Source organism: Camarhynchus parvulus, chromosome 3, assembly GCF_901933205.1.
Source record: "Camarhynchus parvulus chromosome 3, STF_HiC, whole genome shotgun sequence".
Lineage (NCBI taxonomy): Eukaryota > Metazoa > Chordata > Aves > Passeriformes > Thraupidae > Camarhynchus > Camarhynchus parvulus.
In genome coordinates, this window is record NC_044573.1 from 63,408,759 (window position 1) to 63,430,702 (window position 21,944).

The 21,944-nt window shown below is 43.0% G+C and overlaps 1 protein-coding gene across 2 annotated transcripts in view; it reads left to right on the forward strand.

Moving 5' to 3' along the window:
• Window positions 1-261: 261 nt before the first annotated feature.
• Window positions 262-21,944, forward strand: part of MAN1A1 (mannosidase alpha class 1A member 1) — a 139,819-nt gene continuing 118,136 nt past the window's right edge. The window contains exons 1-2 of one of the 2 annotated variants that reach the window (XM_030946671.1): window positions 262-771; window positions 856-1,124. In XM_030946671.1, coding sequence (XP_030802531.1) covers window positions 534-771; window positions 856-1,124 — 507 coding nt within the window. In that variant the 5' untranslated portion in view covers window positions 262-533. Of the gene's footprint in view, window positions 1,125-21,944 lie in introns of both variants that reach the window. The other variant, XM_030946670.1, reaches the window with a different exon arrangement.

Consider the following 21,944-nt stretch of genomic DNA (forward strand, 5'->3'; position numbering starts at 1 on the left):
GGGCGCGCCGCCGGCATCTGCCGGTGCCGCGCACCCGCCCGCCCCGGGCCAACGCCGCCCACGGGGCCGAAGCGGGCGCGCCCCGCCGCTGCCGTTCTCCTCCGGCCCCGGGGCTCCGGCGGCGCCCAGGGCAGCGCATCCCGCGGCTGAGCCCCGGACGCGCGGTCCGGCAGCGCCCGCGCCCCGCGCCCCCGCCATTGGGCCGGCGGCGGCCCTGCCCCGGCCCGCCCCGCCCCCGGCTGCCCGGCAGTTCCGCGCGGGCGGAGCGGGGAGCGGCACCCGCGGTGGCGGCGGCCCGGCGGCAGCATGGGCTGGAGCTGACAGCGCCCGCTCCGCAGACGCTGCCGAGCGCTGCCGGCGGGGGACCAGAGGGAGCGCGGCCGCGGGGAAGGGAAAAGTTGCCGCGTCCGCCCGGGGAAACTTTGTGCGGCCGAGGCGGGGAGGGGGCGGCGGAGCCGAGCCGTCCGGTGCGGTGCGGTCCCTGCGCGGCGGCGGCGGGGCGCGCAGCGCGGCGCTGAGGCAGCGCGGGGGTCATGCCCGCCGCCAGCTTGCTGCCGCTCTTCGGTAGCGCGGCGGGGCCGGGGACGCTGGGCGGCCCCGCGGGCAGCGGAGCGGGCGGCGGGGGCAGGAAGGCGGCGGGCCCCGGCGCGTTCCGGCTGACGGAGAAGTTCGTGCTGCTGCTGGTGTTCAGCGCCTTCATTACCCTCTGCTTCGGGGCCATCTTTTTCCTGCCCGACTCCTCCAAGCTTCTCAGCGGCGTCTTCTTCCACTCGGCCGCCCTGCAGCCGCCGCCGCCGCCGCCCGGCGGGCAGCCCCGCGCCCCTCCGCAGCCCGGAGGCGGCCCGGCGGCGGCGGCGGCCGCGGGCGGGGCGGGCAGCCTGGAGCGGATCCGCGCGGACCACGAGCGGGCTCTGCGGGAGGCCAAGGAGACGCTGCAGAAGCTGCCCGAGGAGATCCGCAGAGACATCCGCCAGGACAAGGAGAAACTTCTGCAGGACGCCCGCGGCGGGAAGGAGTCGGGTCCCCCTGGGCTGCCCCAGCGCCTTTTCCGCCAGCCCGTCGGCGCCGTGGGGCAGGAGCCCGCCGACCCCGACGTCCGGCAGAGGAGGGAGAAAATCAAAGAGGTGGGTGGTGGCGGCTGTCGGTCCCGCTCCGGGGGATGCGCCGCGACACTCCCGCACGGGGCAACAGGTCTCTGCCGGCTCTGGCGGCGGTGTTGGGGGACCCCTGGCCCCTCCTGTCGCCTCCTCCTTGCGGGAAGAGGGTCTTTCTGGCCGGCTGTCCCTCGGTAGCCGCAGCGCAGGTCGGCGGCGTCGCCCGCGGTTGCATCCTCGCAGCCCGCGGTGCGTTCCCGCCTGCGGGCCCGCGCTGCCGGCTCCGTGCCGGCTGCGCCTCCCTCCCTCCTGATGTTGCCGGGTTCCCCCAGCTGTTGCACCGAAACCCGGGGAGAAAGCAAAGCCCGACGAGGGCTGGCAGGCTAGGGATCGCTTCGCGGGGCGCCGAGGGCTGGGGACGCTCCCCATGGGACGTCCCGGGCTCGGGCGGTGGGTGTCCGATCCTCCGCGGGTGCGGGAGGCAGCGGGGCACGGCTCCCTGGCCCTGCCGCGCTCCCGGCTGATGAGCTGCCCGGGGCCGTCCGGCGAGGTGCAGGTGCGGTGCAGCGCTCCAGAGGTGTCGCGGTCAGACTCGGGTTCGTGCGGTTCACTCTTCAGCGGTACCGGCTGTCTAGAGAGTTGAGGGCATTTCGCAAATACAGTCAATTTAGGTTGGAGCGGTAAAGCGTCGGAGCTGTGTTTGCTTTGACGAATTCCTTCAATCGCCTTTTTTCGGTTCTGCTGCTCGGTTGGTTCAGGTACCGGTTTAAATCCTTCCCTACAAAAATTCTCCAAACTGTGGCTAGGTAATGCTGTCGTGGGCAGAGTTTGACAGGGTCCTCTAGCAGAAGAAGAATTTCCTTGGTAATACAGTTCAACTTCCCATCAGTGCTGGCTGGTTTATTTATCGAACTGACAATTTCAGCTGCCTGCAGAGATTAGGGTTTATGAATTAATTAGCAGTATATATTTCATGTTCTGTGGTGATGGAAATGAGATAGGCTTACTACAGAGACTTACTACAGAGTATTTTAGTATTTGTGAAACCTGGTTAGCCTTAGTTAAAATTATTTATTCTTATTGTGCGTTTGTACAGAGTGCTCTGAAAAGTGAGCTATCATATGGAGCATCATATAATAAGCTCTCACAAATATCAAGTTGTGTTCTGTGCTCTGGAGTCCTTGTGTCACTTTAACTATTTCAGCAAATTGTGTAGCATAGTTTTAATTCATAAGCAGCATGTACCAATGCAAAGGTATTTTGAAGGGAGAAACTCCTAGGAGTACACGGTACAGACCACATCTTGAAGTGTGCAGAGAGTATGTTGTCTTCTGGTTTAGTCATGCAGCCTCCCTGAGGCATATGGAAAGTTAGAAATACCAGCAAACTCTTTTTCCAGCTATGTGACATTGCCATGGAGAAGCATTTAGAAGTAATGAGGCTGCAGACCTGATGTACATGATTCTATGGTACAGAAAACTGCAACAAGTAACTAAACAGGGAGGAGGAGAGTAACACTTAAACATACTGCTGTCCTGCCGGTCCCACTGTGTGCCAGCTGGTCTGAGTTACCTTTTATTACATGTGGATATGCATGTGTATGTGTACTTAAAACATATGGTCAATATATCTTCAATTTCTTCTTCCCTTTCCTTTCCATCCTCTTTCTTCTCCACTTCCACACAGAGCATCAGTTTCACAGTAGCCTCCCCAAACCAGAGTTTTGGCTGTTTAAGCATAGGAGATTACACAGAAACTGCGCTTTGTTTCCAGATCTTTGCTTCTTTCATACCTCAGTTTAAGTCCTCAATACTAAGTGTTGTTGCTGGGAGTTTCTTTTCCTCCTAAATCACTATGTGATCTTAACATCTTGGCTCCTTACTTGCTTTAGCATTTTTGCAGTACTTTGCCTGGTTTGATTTTTTGTCTTTTTTGAAGAATACATTTTTCCATTGGCAATAAAACAGTGTTTCTGTTCTGCGCTGACTTGCTTCACATTGTTTCATGTGTTGGCTTTTTTGTTGCTTTTCTCTTTGCCTTTTTGCAAGCTTTAGTCTGCTTTTTTATAGTGTTACCTTAGTGTCAAGATGGATTTCTAATCTGCAGGCTTTTTAGCTTACTTTTAAAACTTTAAACAGTTTTAAATTGTATCTTTTTAAAGTATGAACTTTTGTACTCTGCTGTAAATGCACAGAAACCAGAATTATCCCTTAAAGTTCTTCTCTTTGTGCCCAGTGGTTACATGCTGGAGATGCAAACATAGAAAACCTTTCTGCTTTCATACTCTTTTGAGCCTGGAATTCACATATGCATTGTATGATTTATGTCATATATCTAGAACTCAAAATTTGAAACTAGTCTTGACAATGCTTTTTACAGAAGGAAGCAAGTTACTTTAAAGGAAAAGAATGCCAAAAAATGAAGTTGTTTCTCCCTGCGTTTCTGTTCTGGAAGGGCTCCATCCCACCGAGATGCTGACATAAAGCTGAGAGGAGCTGAGAGGGGAGATGCCTTAGAGATGCTTTGTCCATTTACTGTTTTAAATTTTAAGTTGACATGTATGTTTAGAAGTCCAGCCAGTACAGTATCACTTAGCAATGAAATGCTGTGACTTTATGGCACTTCTTAGCCAAGTTTTGTTCTAGAAATTTTAACCACTTTTTCTACAGCTTGCTCTTTTATATTAGGAAAAAAAAATGAACAGGGTGAAACTTAAACCAAGAAGGAAATATAAAGGTTCTTGAACCTCTATTAGTATTTAAACCAACATCATATTATCAAAAAGAAAAATAAGTGCTAGATGCTTATTGAGCAAGTAAAATACTTGTGGAAACATGAAGAAGTAGAGATCCTGTTGCTATGAGGAAACCCCCACTTCTTTTTCACTCTGTCAGAACTGTGGTTTCTCTCAAGGTCTGTGTGTAGGAACTGCCCCACTGTGTTACACCTCTGGGGTCTGGCTGTGTGCAAGGAAGAGACATGAGCCATAGACCAGCGATACTCATGGGTGCTGTGCTCGTGCTCTGTTTCTCTTCTGTTGATGTGTTACAGGCAAGCTCGGAGGAAAGAGCAGCACTGCCAGCAGTAGGGCTTTCCCCACTACTTCCTGTTCTACTGCTGTCAGTTGCTTGTGGCTGCTGATTTTTTTTACTGCATGGCCTGGGTGTTGTCCTCATGCAGGATGCCTCATGAAGGCTCAGGCAATGAAGCACACTTTGAGCATACCAGCACACTTGCATTTGCCAGAATTTACGTTCTTCAGTCAGTTCCTCCAGTGCTCCCATGACTTGGAGCAAGGTCTGGGTCCCTAGTATGCCTGTGGCAAGTGCCTCCTGTGGTATCTGTTCCCTACCTGGAAAAAAGGAGTGGAAGGCAGTGATGATTCCGTTCCACTCAAGTGGATGTCTTCCAGTCTCTGCTTTTGTCACTGTTGGTTATGGCTGGACATCATTATTTCTGATGCAAGGGAAGACTTGCAGGTGCCTAGGTAGTTGATAACAGCAAAAGAAATTTTCAAAGAGGATGGTAATAGTGGAAAGAGGCTATGAAGGCAGGAGATGCATTCTTTTAATTAGAAAAATCTGATTTTGAGTGTTCTCCAAGTCTCAGTCCTCTCTCTTCCAAGAAAAAAAACAATGCTGGAATTATTTAGGTGTTAAGAAAACAGCAAAACCTAAGCTCTTTTTATTTTAAAGCAAAAGAATAGAAATGATGAGTGAGCTAGCTCAGGTACTAGAAGCTATATAATCACATTAGTGTGGTGCTCTGCCCAGACTAATTAATCCTGCTGAACAGCAAGCTCTGTGGTGGAGCACCATACTAATGCAGCTGTGCTATTCTTGTACAAGGTAACTAGCTTGGAAACTGTTCACGTTATTGATCAGAGCTGTTTGGACATGTTTTCAGGATAAAAGCCTCCCTGGTAAACTGGAATCAATGTCTAAAGAGTATGGTCATGCAGTGCTCCAAGTACTTGCACAGCTCTCAGCTGTTGCAGTCATGTAGTACAAGTCCTGCAGAGAGGAATTTCAGCACCAGTCCTTTGAGCTCAACAGGGCAGTGGCTGCAAGTCAGCAAAACAGACTCTGCAGCTTTCCTCCCTGTCCTTCTATTGAGAAATGGATTGAGGTGGCATTGGCAGTGTGAATTCTGAAGCTTTTTAAGTCCTGTGGTGGCTTTTATGCAATTTAGATGGAAGTCTCAGTAATGTTACAGGGATGTTCAGCAATATCTTGAGAAAAGAAAGCTTGTGAGCATGGAAATAAAGCACTAATCAGAGATCTAATATGTGCTTGACATGAAATACTTGGGCATAATCAGACCTCTGCATTAACAAGGAGTGATGGCTAAATTATGGATGGTCACTTGTGTCTTCCTGCATGCTTCCACCAGCTGCTTTCCTACTGCCTGCCTGGTATCCTGGTGCTGCTGCTCAGGAAGGTCCAGTGCCAGCTGGATGGAGTTTTATTTCCTTATGAGGGTGTTTACATGACAAGGTGAGCTCACTAATACTTCTTGCTATTGGAAGAGGAGGACAAGTCTCTTCATCCCACTTTTGATTGCCTTCTCCCACTATCTACTTTCTGTGATTTTCACTGCATCCCTCCATAAGCTGCTTCAGCTCAGTAAGTCAGCTAAAAACTGTCAGAGGAAAAAAAAAGAAATTGGATGGATTTCTGCTAAACTTTGTCAGGTTGGTGAGCCAAAGGTGTTAATGAAAGGTTTGACTTGGTGCTGGCTTTGGCTGTGGTGAGGGAACAGGTGGATGAAAGGTATGAAATCTCTTTGAGTAGCTGTGTCTTAGCACCTGGTATCTGTTCTTCTTGCCTAAGTTCTCCTTTAAAACTGAATCTCTGCAATAAGACTTCTGCAGAGCAAAGGTTCTATCTGCTGTAATCATCTTTAGCAGAATGAAGCATTTCCCTTCAGAAGGTTTACCTCCCAACCCCTCTTCTCATAACAGAAAAAGATACAGGAAGTACAGAAACAAGAATTACTGAAGCCCCAGCTACTGTAGACCAAAATTCAGAGTGCTTTTACTTGTGAGGACCTTTATAGGAAAGGAAACAGTTAAAATGCAGGAGTTTAAGTACTGGGTGGTTTGAGTTTCAAGTAGAAAAAGCCACATTCCCTGATGGTACATTTCTTTAAGAACATGATTCAGTGAAAGGAAAAGAGTTGACGAGTAATGAGTAAGCAGTGTGGTGACTCCTGCCAACATGCTGATGATGCAATCAATGCATTTCAAAAGTTTCCCTGAAATATCTTGTGACCTTAATGCTGACATGTTATAGTTGTCATTAAATTTGTTGAAGTTTAAAATGAATCTTGTTTTTTTTTCTCACCCAAAGAGTTTGTTTATTTACTTGTAATCTTCAGTATTTTTGTATTTGCTATTTCTTTTTGAGTTTTTGATAGTGCTTTCCTTCCTGATAAATACTGTTTGTGGTTTGTTTTTTTTTTTTATGGTTTTATAAAAGTCACTGAGAAGGTGAATAAAGTGCCTAAAGATGGGAATCACATATGATAATGGTAAGCTGGAGGTGGCCAGAGTTGCCTTATGATATCCAAAATGTCACAAACCACTAAGTTAAAGTGCTTGCTTAGGGTTAATGGCACTGCAGGATGCAGAGAAGCTTCAGCTGTGTTACTGAGTATGATTCAGTGACTCACTTGGCAGAACCCATAGAGAGCCAGCTCAACTTGCCAACCAGATGTGAAGCTACTCTTGCTTCAGTTGGGTTTGTGGCCTGGGGGGTAGGGAGCTGAAAGGGTTTAGTGGAGGTCTGAGCACAGTGGATGCAGTGGACCCCCGCTAAGCCACTGCATCTGAAAGGAGAGGAAAGTGGAGGAGAATCTTCTGAGGTATCTTTATGTCTCCAAAATAGGAAATAAAGTATCTATTTGCCAAATTAATGTTCTTCCTGATAAGACACCTTAGGGTCTTTTTAGAGAAGGACATTGTTTCAGGTACTGCCTTGTTTGGGTTTGTTTTGTTTTGTTTGTTTGGGGATTTTTAGTGAGAACCTCATAGCCTCCCTTCAGTCAAATGATCTTAGATTTGAACTGTGATCCTGAGTTGGAGGGGTGTTTCACTGTAGGACTGTGTGCATATCTGTGTGCACCTGGGAATAGGGTGTGTTCTCAATTGCTAGTTCATGTTTTTACAGCCTTGCACCTGTTTTCTGTGTGCTAAGAATAATATTTAATTTTCCTATCTTCAGACTTGGTCTGTATTCTCAACAGGTAAATTTATCAAAAGTAACTGAATGTCCTTTATAACCAGATCCTCAGAATTTTGGGTAAAATGAAAAGGCTTTAAATGCTGGGTGGAAAACAGCTGGTTTTCACAAAAAAGACCCCAACAAACAAAAAACCAAGCACATGATTAATTCTTTATCTTTCTGTAGAGGCAAAATGTAAATTCCAAAATTCCAGACACATGGGACTCTTCATGAGAACTAAATCAGGTGATGTAGACATGTGAGATAAAGCTTAAAATGGAATATCTCCTGTACTTCAACAGAAGTTACATTCTCATAGTGATGATTTTGTACTTGATGCTAGTGTAGTAGCCTATGGCAGCCAATTAATATAAAGAAATAGACTAAATCATAATGTTAGTGAGTACGGTTGCCTAAGGCTGTAGTTCTATGCTGCAGACAAACTGAAGCAGAAAAAATTCCACCTGTTTATTAAAATCTACTGTTAAGACCAAAAAAAGGTCTTATCTCATTCAGGGAGCAAATAAGAGTGGTAGACAGCTAGGCTTTGATACCTTCTTTGAATGTTAATGAAAGCACAGGGTTTATGAAAAGGAAGTCACGGAGGCAGAAGACAGCTCTTCTTGTGGAAAATAACTAATGTCCTTGCAGAAGGACCTGTGTGACTGTTGGATGGACAGGCCTTTTCTTAAAGTTGTCTGAAACACACTGCTCTAAGGTTTGCTGTGTGTTAACTTCCTCTTTGGTTAGGTAGGGGTGCTTTCTAGCTCAGGGAGCCAGCATAAGAGGAAATTTCTGTGATTTTCATCTTAAAGATACTATCTTGATAAGTGTTTCCTTTATTTACAAATAACAAATTTGTCTTCCCAACTTATTTGGCACAGTAAGAGTAATGTTTCAGGAAAGCGGCTTTGATTTAGTGTTCGCTCTGTTTTAACACTGCAGCACTTACTCTGACAATAAATTGCCACCTGAGGTGATACAGAGATGATGAGACACACTGGTTGTGTGTCTTTTTGGTAACAAACTCAAGTATTCAGATGTGTCTCTGTGTAAAGCAGGTTTTAGACACTCAGTTTTGAAAGATTTTTTGGTCTCTTCCTAAGTCATTTATAGAAGAGCTGTGATTTTACAAGTGAGGGAAATAACTGGGGGGGATGAGGGACTGTGAATTAAGCAATATGGGCAATGTACCAGATGCTCAATATGCTGATTCCTTTTGTGTGAAAATCTTCTTTATCCACAACATTATTCAGTTGTTTGTTTTTTGTTTTTCTTTTTTCACTGAGTTGTTTGGGCTTTTTAAAGCATGTGACACAAAGATACTGTGCACACTTCTGAGAGGCATCTTCTGTTTTGCTGTTTTCCATGACTCTTTTTAATCGTGTCTGCAAGTCTGTCATGAAAACATAATTGGTGAGTAATGAAGCTCATGCTTCCCCGAACCAGATGGAATGAAACTTTTTACAGACTTGTGGTTGAGCCGCAGTTCTATTGCTTGGCAGCCCTGCCTACAGAGTCCAGAAGGCTTTGCTGTTGAGGGGAAGCATTTGGGTGCTTTTCTAGGGCTGAGAGCAGTCCATTGATTCACCCAGGGTTGCACAGTGGGCCAGGTTTCAGAGCAGAACGTTGGTTCCTGTTTGGTCATTCCCCACTAAACCGGGGGCTGTTGCTCTCTGCTGGGTGAAGGCTGTCTTGGCTCCCACCTGTGCTGCAGGTGTCCAGCACGGATATATCACTTCATTAGGGTCAGTTTAAACCTGAGCTTTGAGTGTGATTCATGATTGCACATGAGCAGCTTTGCTTTACCACTAAACTGCTGCTAAATGCATTTTTTTATTGCAGGGACAGGCTAAGCCTGAGACTCCCTGGTTCTGTGTTTAGGTCATTAGCTTTGGAAGCTTTTGAAGCAACACTTGAGTGCTGTACACCAGTGCTGTTATGAAGGAAGGCATGTAGAATAGTAAAACTCCTAGTTTGCCTTTCTTGCATCTTGAAATCTTCAGTTTGAACTCTGTTGTAACCAAGAAAGGCTTGCATGAAATAATATGACAACTTGCTATAACTCTGCACGGTAAACTGGTTGGATTTTATAGCTGGTATTTATGAAGATACAGGTATTGCTCATTTTGATGCCTCTGATTTTAAAAGCTTTTCAAACAGATTGGATGAGCACATAACCTGCTGTTACATTCTTATAACTGTTAAAATTAAACATTCACAGTCCTTGTGGGAACACTGAGATATGCGGTCTCTTAGGCAAGGGTAACTACAAGTGTAAAATCTATTTTCATTTGTCTTCCTACTCCTTCTTGGAAGCTGCATGTACCTTGGTTTTAAACTTGTTTTAAGAATAGAGTAAGTGAGTGGACTCTGACTTATTTGAAACTTGGGCCCTTTCTTTTAAGGGCAAATCTCTAATCAGGTAAGAAAATTGGTGAAAATCAGAAGAGATGGCAGGCAATACTGTGCAAAGGACTGAAAAAATTCTGTGCAGTGAATGAGCTGATGACTGTGGAACATCTGGCTGTTATAAGACTTTGTGTGCATCTCAAAAATACTTGTAGAAGAATCAGCTTCTTTCTCTGATACTGGGTAGAAACAGAAGTTGCAGTTTTAATGGAAAAGTATGCAGCTTTGCACTTCCCATATGAAGATATATAATGCTGGCAATTTAGGGTAGAGGCAGTACTATGTGTTTTTCATATGAATAAAGTAGAAAGAAAGAATGTCTGATACTTCCCAGAATTTTACATCATCTCACTTGTGTAGGGGTGATCATATTGCTTGGCAACATAAACCCTCTTTTTGAATTATTTATTAAAAGTCAGTGTCTGCTTTTAAAACATTGCAGTAAAATGACATTAGATTAGTGTGGCTTGCTTCTTTAATTAGCGTTCAGACCACTGTGAAACTATTTTTTAAAAGTATCTGCATACTTTTCTTTCACTTAGTTCCCTGCTTAATATGAATCATTGCCTTTTGAAATTCCTTTTGTTCGGGGACTGCTTTCTTCCAAGGAAATAGGAAGTAGCTAGTGTAAAAGAATATCAAGCTAAAAAAAGCCATTTTGCTTTCAAAGTGTAGTGCTTTGGAGATAGTAATTTTACTATTCAGTGACAGACACATGCAGATGCAGACCCAGTCTTTAACTCTGCTCACACTTTTCTCGCTGCCTTTGAGCACTGACATCTGTTGGTGCAGTGAATGGTGCTACTGCTGATAAAGCTTTGCCCATACTGCTGTCTGTGGGGAAATCTGTTGCTCGCTACTGTGGTTGTAGTTCTCCACCCATCTGTGATTTTAAGAATTGCACTTGAAATTCTAAGTTGGACCTAGGTAGTAATACTAAATTCTTTAAAGCCTAAAGAAGAGAAATAGATGTTAAACATTTGCAGTGATGTATTTCTGTCCCTCACTCCCATCAAGCAACAGAAAACCTAATAACCATTTAGAGAGTAGAAGAGTTAGAAATGTTACTGATTTTAAAAGTTATACCACTTCAAAACTGCATACTTCTTTCTCTGTTCTGGCGAGATCATCTGAAGAATCACCTTGGGAGAAACTATGCCATGTAAAGACCAACTGCAAATTGACTGATATTTTTATGTCTTATTCTGTAAATCTCTAGGGTAAGTGTGGCACTGAACTTGAACTGACTGAAATAGAAAGGTGTGTGATCTTGTCAAGGGCTGAAGTGACATCACAGATCAAGAAGGGCACTTCAAAGAAATGATCTTTCTGAAGAAAAGTCCATACGTCTCTTCATGCAGTTTCTTTTAAAAAATAAATATATTCATGTGTTGATAGAGATATATTCATATCTTCCTCCACATGTGTGTTTTACATAAGAGTGAAATATGTTGTGCAATTGGTCTGTTGTCTGTAGCTGAGAATGCAGTTTGCTGGGGACAAGCTCTGTGTGGTCTGAAAAAACACCTTGAAAAAAGTTAAAGGCATAGGATTTGTTTTGTTTTACAAATTGTCATATTGAAATAATTCAAATTGAAAATATAATTGTACATATGCTACAATCAAAATCCAGAACATTAGGATGAAGCAAAGAAATCCTTATGTTTCAATAATCAGCTTTACTCAAGTTATTTTTTATTTTATAAATCTAAATATTGCAGAAAGTAGATGTCCTCTAAGAAAGTTTTCAGACTTCATGGAAACAGTTTTCATATGCAGCCTTATCATCTGTAGGCATTATGAAGACTCAGTTGGTCTGTGTTTATGCACACTGTAGTCCTATTTGTTCTTTTTCCCAGCCTTCTGCTTACCATAGAATTTTATTATTGAGAAGGAGAGAAATTCAGGCTTGCCACTGGACCTCTGGAGGCCTGATCTCTTGCACAGAGCAGAGCTGACTTCAAAATAAAATTGAGTTGCTCAGTCTTGTGCACTCAAGCGTGGAAGACCTCTGCAGGGGGACATTCTGCGGCCCCTCTGGACAAACCTATTCCAGTGTCTGAAGACCCTTATTGTAGGATTTTTTAATTGTTATTGTGTCTAGATACAATTTCTCTTTTTGCAACTGATGACACTGCCTTTACTCCTTTCATTGTGCAACACTGAGATGATCTGGGCTACCTTTTCTCCATGGGTATCTCCTAAGTCATTAAGAAGCCTCTCTTTTCTAGTCCAAACATACCCAGCTTCATCTGCCTCTTTTCACAGGTCATTGTATTATCTATAATTTTAAAAGCACCCTCTAATTTTCAGCAGGGGAGCTGAAAACCAGGAACAGGGCTTCCATTTGAGGCATCAGGAATGTCACATGGGGAGTGTTGGTTGCTTCCCATCACTAGCATGCACTCCTGCTAACACAGCCTGCTGTACAGTTTGCCTTCATCATTGCAAGGATGCCTTGCTTATTTGTGTTTAACCAGTGTTCACCAGGACCCCCCGGGACATCTGTCCCAAAGCTGGTTTTTAGCCTCTAGTTGTATTCTTAGGCATAAGATTTTTGCATTTGGCTTTATTTGGTTTCAAGAGTTGGTCATCAGCTCCTGGGATCATTCAGGTGAGACCCCTCTTGTCCACATTGTTGATTGCTGGAGTTTGGGTTACACGTGGAGTTGGTGACTGTGCATGTTTGCTCTTTGGATCAGTTGAACCCCAGGGACACGTCACTCCTAGCTAGCTGCTAGTTAGACTTTGACCTGTTTACAGCTGTCTTGAGAGTGTCAAACCAGCTGCTTTTTTATGAGTCTAGTCCATTCCTTTTTCACTGCTTAGTGCTCAGGCAGGACTGTGTCAAAAAGCCTGTCAGGGAAATTGTGTCTGCTGTGCTGCCCTCATCCACAGAGCCAGTGGCTTCATCATAAGTAACTGGGTCGATTTGATACATTTTGCCTTTGGGAAATTTTCCTTGCCGTGTGCAAAGGTGTTTTGTCCTTCATATTCCTGGAAATAGAGTGAAGGAGGTTCTTCTCCATTTTCTTCCAAAGGTTTGGAATAAAGCTGTCTTGTAATTCCCCAGAATTTCCTTGTTGTGTTTTTTCCTCAGTTACCAGTGCCTGTTTGGTTTGGTCCTTCATTTGTTGTTGATATAAAGGCACCTCCTGTCCTCTGGCAGCTTCCAGATGAGTTTTGGCTTCCTCTTCCCTGGTGCCCAGCCAGTGTTTCTGAGCTGCTGTTGGACATCTCCCCACATCTCCTCCCCTGTTCCCTGGGGGTTTGTCCTCCACCTGAGCTCCTTATGCAGCCAGCCTCCCCTCCTGAGTGGCACATTGAAGGTCAATGAGATCTTCTGGACACCTTAGCCCTTACAGGGGATTCTCCCATGGGATCCTGCAGATCAGGTCCCTGAAGAAATTGAGCTCATTCCCCTGAAGTTCAGGGTCTTATATTGCCTTCTGCAGTTCTTTCAGGATCATAATCTCTGCTGTCTAGCATTTAATTTAGATAGACTTGGGGTTTAGACATTTCTCATTCATGCATCAGTTGCTTTGAAGCAAGCTTTTATCCTGGGAGTTGGAGTGGTGGAGGAAAATGCCAATGCAGCCTTTCCTGGCTATTTTGCTGCCTCTCTGTTTCTCTGGGGAAGCCCAGCAGGCAACTGTATATTAGCTCAGCAGATATTTTTTTATTTAAAAATATGAGGGAATGTTTACTGGGCAAAGAGATTTGGTTAATACAGGGACTTGCCATTGGAATTTTTGAAAGACTAGCTATTGATGGAAAACAAAGCTCTTAGTTGCAGCTTTTGCTACTTTTGTGGCTGTAGATGGGTGGCGAGCACACTGACATGGTCTGTGTGCTGTTTTGAAGTATCTTTCCTCTGCATTCCTCTGATCAAAATATCAGTCACCTGATGTTTATACAATGCAAATATGAAACTAAGGACATGAAAGCTAACATAGAGTCATTTCAAAGTTGTTAGGTTTGGAGTTAGTGTTGAAACTTACATGGATGCCATTAAAATGTGTTTGAAGCAAAGTTCTGTCTGATTTCTTTTTCAAGGGTCTAACTGCTAACTTATAAACATGTATTTTTCAATTAAATTTCCATCTATTTTTTGTGACTTATTAAGGGGTTTACAGGAGGAACCGTAAATATTTTTACAATGAGGTTGTACTATTGAACTACACACGGTTTCAGAAGAGTCCAACTCATCAGCATTTGATTTTCTGTCATTTTTGACATCATAAAGAGGCCTGGCTTTACAGAAGCTTGGTTTTGAAAATGAAGTCTTTCTTTACACTGCCACATACTCAGTGTCCAGGCCCTCTAGTCACTTCTAAAAGGGTTGGTTTCCAGCATTATAGAAATACATGAGCATCCCTTCAATTTGACATACCTATTCTGATTTTGTGATGTGAGAAGCAAAGCTCCTCCTATCTATAGCAGGGACTATATAACTTTCCTTTTGCCCCAGATTTATGGTCCTTTGTTATGGGAACAGTGATCACACATAGTTCTTATTTGGCCCTATAAGTGTGAAAAGGTAGCTGTTTAAAACCTATAATAAGTATTTTTGGTAAGAACTGAGTAACTTTGAGGAAAGGGCTTTGAGGTTTTAAAGAGGAGTTAAGCTTATTTTAATTTTCATTAGACTATTTTTTCTTTAAATTTTCTACTGTACCTGAGTGTGGAGGTTTCATTTCATCAAGAAAGTAAGTTATTTTGGATGTTCAGCAATCCAAAGCATGAGCAGTGGCTGCACTGTGCACTTCTACATTTTTGATCAGTGACTTGAATCAAAAATTCAACATTTTCCTACGTAAGGCTGGTCCTGTAGTCTAAGCTAGTGAAGTCACACCATTTTGATCTCTTGCACGTGAAAGGAAACTTTTAGATGAACGATCACCTGGTGGGCACTGAGAGAACTTTTTTTTTTTTGGTCAGCTGTAGTCTTGATCATAAGAACCTAGAGGACACAAATATTGATGGAGCCATTTTGAACACATAGCAGTGCACTGCAAGGTATTACAGGTGTTCATTTCAGAGTACCTCTGCAGTAGCCTCATGGTGTGCTAATTACCCATTACTGTGTTCTCTAATGGGGGGCATTTTGCTGAGTTTTTCCTTACCTTTTGTTTGAGCATAGTATTTTTGTGATGCCAGTTTTATTCTTTATTTTTCATGAGGAGCTTTTCTCACTTCAGATTCCTGCCACTGTTTGCAAAATGTGTATGTTTTCTAAGGAAGGCACAGGACTGGTGGCTGATGCCAAAGACAAGTCTCCAAACCAACTTTAAAAGTCCCCTGTGTTCATGTGAACACTGCAGTGTAAATAAATGCGGACGTGATCAGCTGCCTCAATGCCAAACACACTGAAGTATCTGTTTTACCAGCCCTACCTTGTGTCCACATATAGAAGCATTCCCTGAGTACTTTGTGGCTGATTTTACTGCTGCATCACCAATAATGATTCTCTTGTGCTTGGTAACTTGGTTGCCCTTAATCCCGTGTTATGTGGGGACCTTCTGCAGGCCATGAATGTGCTATTATTTGGAAGATAATAACTTATTCATAATTTCTTTTGGATATTCCTGCTATGCTGTAATATCTGGTTTCAAATATGCTATTTCTAGGAAGCATCCTGGGTGGCATTGTACATGTTTTAATCAAAACAAGAGGGAATTTGTTACATGTTATGTTTTCTTCTCCCCGCCTCCTCAGTCTCCCTCAAATATCAACTTCAGCCTTTTCCTTGGACTTTACTGAATTCCACAAAGATGTTATATATAAGAAGGAGAGAAAATTTTCTGATGGGATAAGGCAAACTTACTCATCCTTAGTTTGAAAGCTAGTAACTGGGAATGTTGTGAATGTGACACATTTTACCAAGGAAATCAGCATTTAAGAGCGTTTGGAGTGGAGTAAGATTTGTATGTGTTTGGATATATAGATCTGTATGTCTGTTAATGAAAAAAGACCAAAGAAAAAGCTCATACCCTGATACATGGAATTATTGCCAAAGAAGTAAACTGAAATTGTAATTTTTACGCAGCATGCTTTTCTATAGCGTGAGTATTTCACAGCTGTTCCTGCTTGTATGTGAGACTGAAGCCTGGGAAATGCCCTTGTTTTGGCTGGTGAGCAGGGAGGAAGTGTTTAGCTCAGATGATGGAAGGTAGTTCTTGAAACTTAGTATGGAGCTGTATATGAAGGTAGACTGATGACTATTATATGAACTCTGATTAAATTTTGTATGATTCATATATTTTGCCTTTCACCCTTTGGAATACTGGGGATAAAGAATATTTTTGGTCTTTAGAAGGGCTATTACTAACTAAATATAGACCTCTTTGGGCAAGAGCACTATTTGCTTGCAAGTCAGAATGTGCTGAAAAACAAATTTTATTCACTACTTTACAGCTTACTGAAAATTCTTATCAGCAGTTCTCAGTCAGCTTTTTATACAAGGTACTTGATAAGAATTTAATTCCTACAGTTAATTCACATAGTTATTTTCTCACTTTGGGACATCTCTCAGTTTCCTCGTGCTCTCCAGCTTTTGTGAGATGGTTAGTATTACTGAAGTAGCAGTGACCTCAGTAGTAGCTCTAGGCGAATTTAGAAATAATTTTGGGTTTTACAGCAGAATTTAATTTATTTTAGCATCTCTCTCTAAACCCACTTGCCTCTGTTTCTACAGAAAAGTAGGGAAAATATGTATTGTGAGGAAAAAAAAGATTTTTGCATTTTCATGACCTTTTAAGATCTGTACAGTCAACCACTTTCCCCAGATCAGCACAAAAACTCATGTTCTTTTTATTCTCCCTTGGACTTTGGCAGTACACTTAAAATTCTAACCAGCTGTGGTTCTGCCAGATCAGAGCTGGAAGGAAATTCACCAAAACCCCACTGCTTTTCTGGCACACACTTTGCCACTGAAAAATAGTCTTTCCCTGAAGTCACAGTGTGTGTGCTGGTGTTATTCATAGAATAACATGGCATGTGCACTTGGTGCCAAGCCTTTTGGAGCACAGGGGGCAAACATTTCTGAAAATGAATGAAGATTGTGGAATATTTGTACTTTTCCTTGAAATTTGGACATAGGTTGAACATATATTCCTCTATTTACTTTGTAATGTGGACTAAAGCCAAGCTAAAACTGTAGTCCACTTTGATCTGTGAAAAACATACCTTCCATGAACAAATTATTACAGTAGTTTGCTTCCAAGAAGAGTGTTGTTTTACAGAGATGGAATCACTGAAAGATCACTCCATCTGGAGACTCTCCCACTGTCTACCTTGTGAGGTAACTGTGACATGGTGGCATGGAACTGGCATTTCCCAATGATTTCTTGAAGCATTCTAATGTCCCGTCATTAGTGTAGTGGATGAATACAGAGAATTAGAGGGAGCAGTGCAGTGAAAGTGGGTTCACTTTCTTTATGGCTGTATCTGTTGCTTTCAAACATAGCAAATGATGCTCCACACAGACTGCTGTTCCTCCAAAAGTAAGCAGTAAACAATTTCTCTTTAAATCAATGAAAAAGGCACTAGACTGCAAATATGAAACAAGTATTTCAGGGCATGTGTTTTGGAAGACTGTAGTTTTTGAACTTGAGTTTATTTAATACTGTCACGGAACTTCAAATACAAGCGTATTTCTGATGTGCTGCCTCTTGCAGACCCTTCATTTTACATTCTGCTTGACACTGCCTTGGGTTTAGTCTGCAGTCTGATTACAGCACTCACTTGCACCAGCAGGCATTATTGACTTTTGATGCTGACTTTATAACTTCCTCAAAAAATGTAAAATACTTGCTCAGTATTTAAGCTTGATAATTTCTTGCTCTGGCATCTGGTTATTACCTATTACTAGCAAGTAGCAGAGACATCTATAAGGCAGGCATGAAGTCAAGTAGAGAAATGGAAAGCCTGAGCTGCTAAATATTTTAATTATAGTGGTGTATTGTGGGACCAACTCTCTGGCTTTCCATCTTTGGCCAGAGATTGTGGTATGAGACCAGTTCCAGTAGTACCACACACCAGAGCAAAGCCTTCTCTCCTGTGTTGTACAGCCCAAAGGCTTTCCTGCCACATCTCACTGCTCTTGAATGGGACATGAAAAGCTCCAGGCTCTTCAGCACTCCAGCTGTGGGCCCTGACTGGTGTGACACTTCTGCAGGGTCTGCTTTGATGTAGCTGGGGCAATGGTTAGTGACCTATTTCAGAGTCAGTAGCAGATGAACACACTGCCTAGTAGCTCTTGTCAAAGCTGCTACCCTAGTACGTGTAAAAGGACCAAGCTCAAAGCTGATTTTTCCTCAAAGAAATGACAGCCTTAAAAGAATATAGGCTATTAATGGGTACAAGTAGAATACAAGGAAATGAGTCTCTTGTGTTCATCAGGGTAAGGCAGTGATAGAGTTGCCTTGTTTGTTTTTACGACTGACAGATGGGACAATAAGATTTCCACTGCAATATTCACATCGGTACTTCATTGCCTTCCTTAACTACTGCAGGTAAATTTTTAACTCTCAATTAACCATGTCAGCTAAAAGTTTGCAAATATACTTAACTAAGTGTGCTGGGTTGACCTTGTGTGGAAGTCAGATGCCCAGCAAAGCTGCTCTGTCTCTCTCCTCCTCAGCTGAACAGGTGAGAGAGAATAGAATGAAAGGCTTGTGGGTAGACATAAGGACAGGGAGAGATCACTCACCAGTCACTGTCATGGGCAAAACAGCTTCAACATGGGGAGATCAAATCTGATTACGGTAATGAAAACTAAACCCAAATCTTAGAATACATTTCCTCCTTCTTTCTTTCTGGCATTAGCTTCACTGCTAATTTTGTCTGCCTCCTCCCCCTCCAGCTGTGGAGAGGACAGTGAGTGGTATCTGTGGCCAGTTCATCGCACATTTTCTCTGCTGCTCCTTTCTGCTCGGGGCAGTCTACTCAAACTCGTCCTCAGCTTGGAGTTCTCCAGCAGGAGACAGTCTTTTCCAGACTTCTCCAACATGAGTCCTTCCTACAGGCTGCTGTTCTTCATGAGCTGCTCTAGTATGGGTCCCTTTCATGGGGTGCAGTCCTTCAGGAACAGACTGCTCTGGTTTCTATGCAGATAATGATGTTCCATGTATGTAATGTCCCCCCTCCCCTTTGCCCAGTTCAGTCAGCTGTCCTGGCCATGCTCTCTCACAGCTTCTTGTGCACCTGCTGACAAGAGTCTGGGAAACTTGAAAACTCCTTGACTTGGATAAGTACCACTTAGCAACAACGAAAACATTGGTGTGTTATCAACGTTAGTCTCTTACTGAATCCAAAACTCAGCACTGTGCAGCTACTGAGAAGAAAATTAACTCCATCCCAGCCAGAATCAGGACAGCAATATGTATGGGTTTGCTATTCCATGTGCTTGGCAGCCCTAAATCACTGGACATGGGGAATGATGAATTGTTATGATTAACAGGAAACAACTAGGATACACTGTGTCCTACTCTAAACAAATGATGTCAGACCCTTCCACTGTGTCCTGGTTTTAAAACAAACTTAAACAACCTAAAACCGTTGCTAATTACAGATCCAAGCCACAATGTTCAGATGAGATGTCTGTGTGTGGTCAGTCGTCTCTTTTGCATGTGGAGAAAATATGATTCAGCATTTTGTGAAAGTGAGCAGACAAAACAAACTTAACAGATGTGTCAGGAGGGTTTTTTAAATGATAATTTTCTTTCAAGTGGTCATTACAGGATGGAAACCTTGGAATGAAAAACCTATGTAGTTTTACTTTGTTAGTCCCAAACACAGCAGCAGAAGAGCATTGGAAGAACTGAAAAGTCTTTCTCAAAGTCTTTGAGTAAAACATTTCACATATTTTTTAAAAAGTAGTATCAGAGCAACAACTATGTCTTCCTCTTTCATTTTTGAACAGAGATACTGTGAAAGAATAAATTCTAGGAATGAAACATGCTGCAGTTTTGAGAAGATTGTAAGAAGCTGTCCCAATAGCTCATGTATTCAACTTCTGTGCTCAGAAAGGAACTTGGTGTACTTCTGGTGAAATGTAATATCCTTAGAAGGACTGAAACCTCTGTTGTCCTAAACTTTCATCTTAGACATCCAAGGCATGTTAATTTAACATGCTAAATGTTATATTTGAATCCTTGAAAGTTCTGGATTTCTGAAATTTGATTCTGAAATCAGTAAATGTGTGGCGACTGAGATCATAGGCAGGTAAGCTGCTCATCACTGAGAGTTAAAAAATGCTGCTCATGAACATGGTGTGAAAACTGGATACTATGCTAACACATGGCTATTTTATATAAAGTTTTTATGGATGGATCTAATGAAGTATTTCAGAGAAGATGAGAATTGCTTCCCCATATTAGAATGCAGACACTAAGATTTAAAGCACATTAGCTTCTTGTAATGCAAAAATAGTAGATAATTAGAAGGGAGTATATCATACGTTTCAGTCAAGTATATTCTCCACTACTACAATCTTTACCAAAATGAATAATAAAAGCATACTTTGTTTCAAAACTTTAAGATTAAATGGAGTCCGTGTTTTTTAGGAAAGCACTGTAATGGGGAGAAAGAGGTGTAAGAGTAAGACATCAGTTTTTATGGTGTACTTAGTGGTGTTATTTACATCTATTCTGAGAAATATTCCTGTTTGTCGAATATAAGGCACAGCAAATGAAACTACTAGATGATAAAACCAGAAAAAACCTGCTCTTTGCATATTATGTTGCAGAGCTGTGGAGATCATTCTGCAGGATGTTATGAGTATAAAAAATTTAAACAAGCTCAGAAAACAGTTGAGTAATTTCGTGGAAGAAAACTCTATTGGGCATTATTAATCATGCAAGCATCACATCTGGCTCCAAAAGTCTTCCACTCTCAGTTCTGAACACTCTTATTACTCATAGGAAATGTTTATTTGTTTGTACTATTCATAAGCATTTGTTAGGAGTAGGAAACTGTAGTAGATAAGCCTTTTAGACTCTGATCTGGCAGTCATTTTTTGTGTTGAGTATCTTCTGAGAACTGGAATGGTTGTAGCCTGCCTTGGCCTGAGAGAAATCTATTTTTGAGACAGGAAAAACAAACAAAAAATGTCCTGAGTAAAGTTATTTGCATTGTTTCAGAATGGTACAAACAGAATTTATAACTTCCATGAACAGAGTTCCATTACCCAAATGAGCTATAAACCTGGGGGAAGATCTGCTCCATATTTTAAGACCTCAGGAGATCCTCTCTAGCTGTTCACTCACCTGCAGGAGAGAGAGCACCCACTGCATTGATAACGTGCCCTCAAACACCCAATTTGTCTCTCCTTGCATTCCCTTCTCCCATTCTTTGCTTTCCAAGTTCTTTCCATTTGTCATCCTCATCACAATTAACCAGCCTGGTTTCGCTTTTCTCGCTAGCCTTAATCCTGTTAGAAGCTAGCAGTCTGTTATCTCTGCCACCTGCCTGCCCTTTGTCCCTTGCTGCCTTGTCGGGGTGCCACAGGATGGGGTGAGCCGTGTGTGTGTGGGCTGTTCTGTTATCTGCAGCATCTCGCACTCCGGGGCGGTGCTGTTATCTCGCTGCTGTTATCTCGGCACAGCGCCTTTCCCGCTGTCCTGCCGCGCTCAGAGTCTGGCAGTCTGTGTTTCTTTGCGCCTGCACGCCCAAAAAGCTTGCAGAATAACACAGTTCACACATACCTCAATGTTTATGTAACTGTAGATGTAGCTGGAGGTTTCCTAAAGCCTTTCTATAGGGACAACAGCGGCTGTTTGCACTGGAGATTTGGGGACTTGGTAACTGGAAAAGGATAAACTTGGAAAAGGGGTTGAGCCCAGAGCTGGATAGAGAACATTCCTGGTGGAAAAATGTAAGATTTAGGGAAAAAAATATGAGACTAAAGAACAATATATTTATTTTCAAAAAATGCTTCACCCAAAAGTAGAATCTTCAGAATTTACAAAAGCTGCTCGTGGGCAGGCAGTAAGCCAGAAATGAAAACTGACAGGACCTGTCAAGTAGGCTGCTGGGGAGGCTCAGTCCCTGCCTGCTCTGCTCCTCAGCCATCAGCCTGCCTGGAAGGGGCTTGTCAAATTCATCTTTCTATCCATAGCAAGTGAAGTTGATGTGTTTTTTGCTTGTATATGTTTGGTTGGTTGGTTGTTTTCCATGTGTTGAGGGAGAGCTGTTTATAAACATGGGAAGT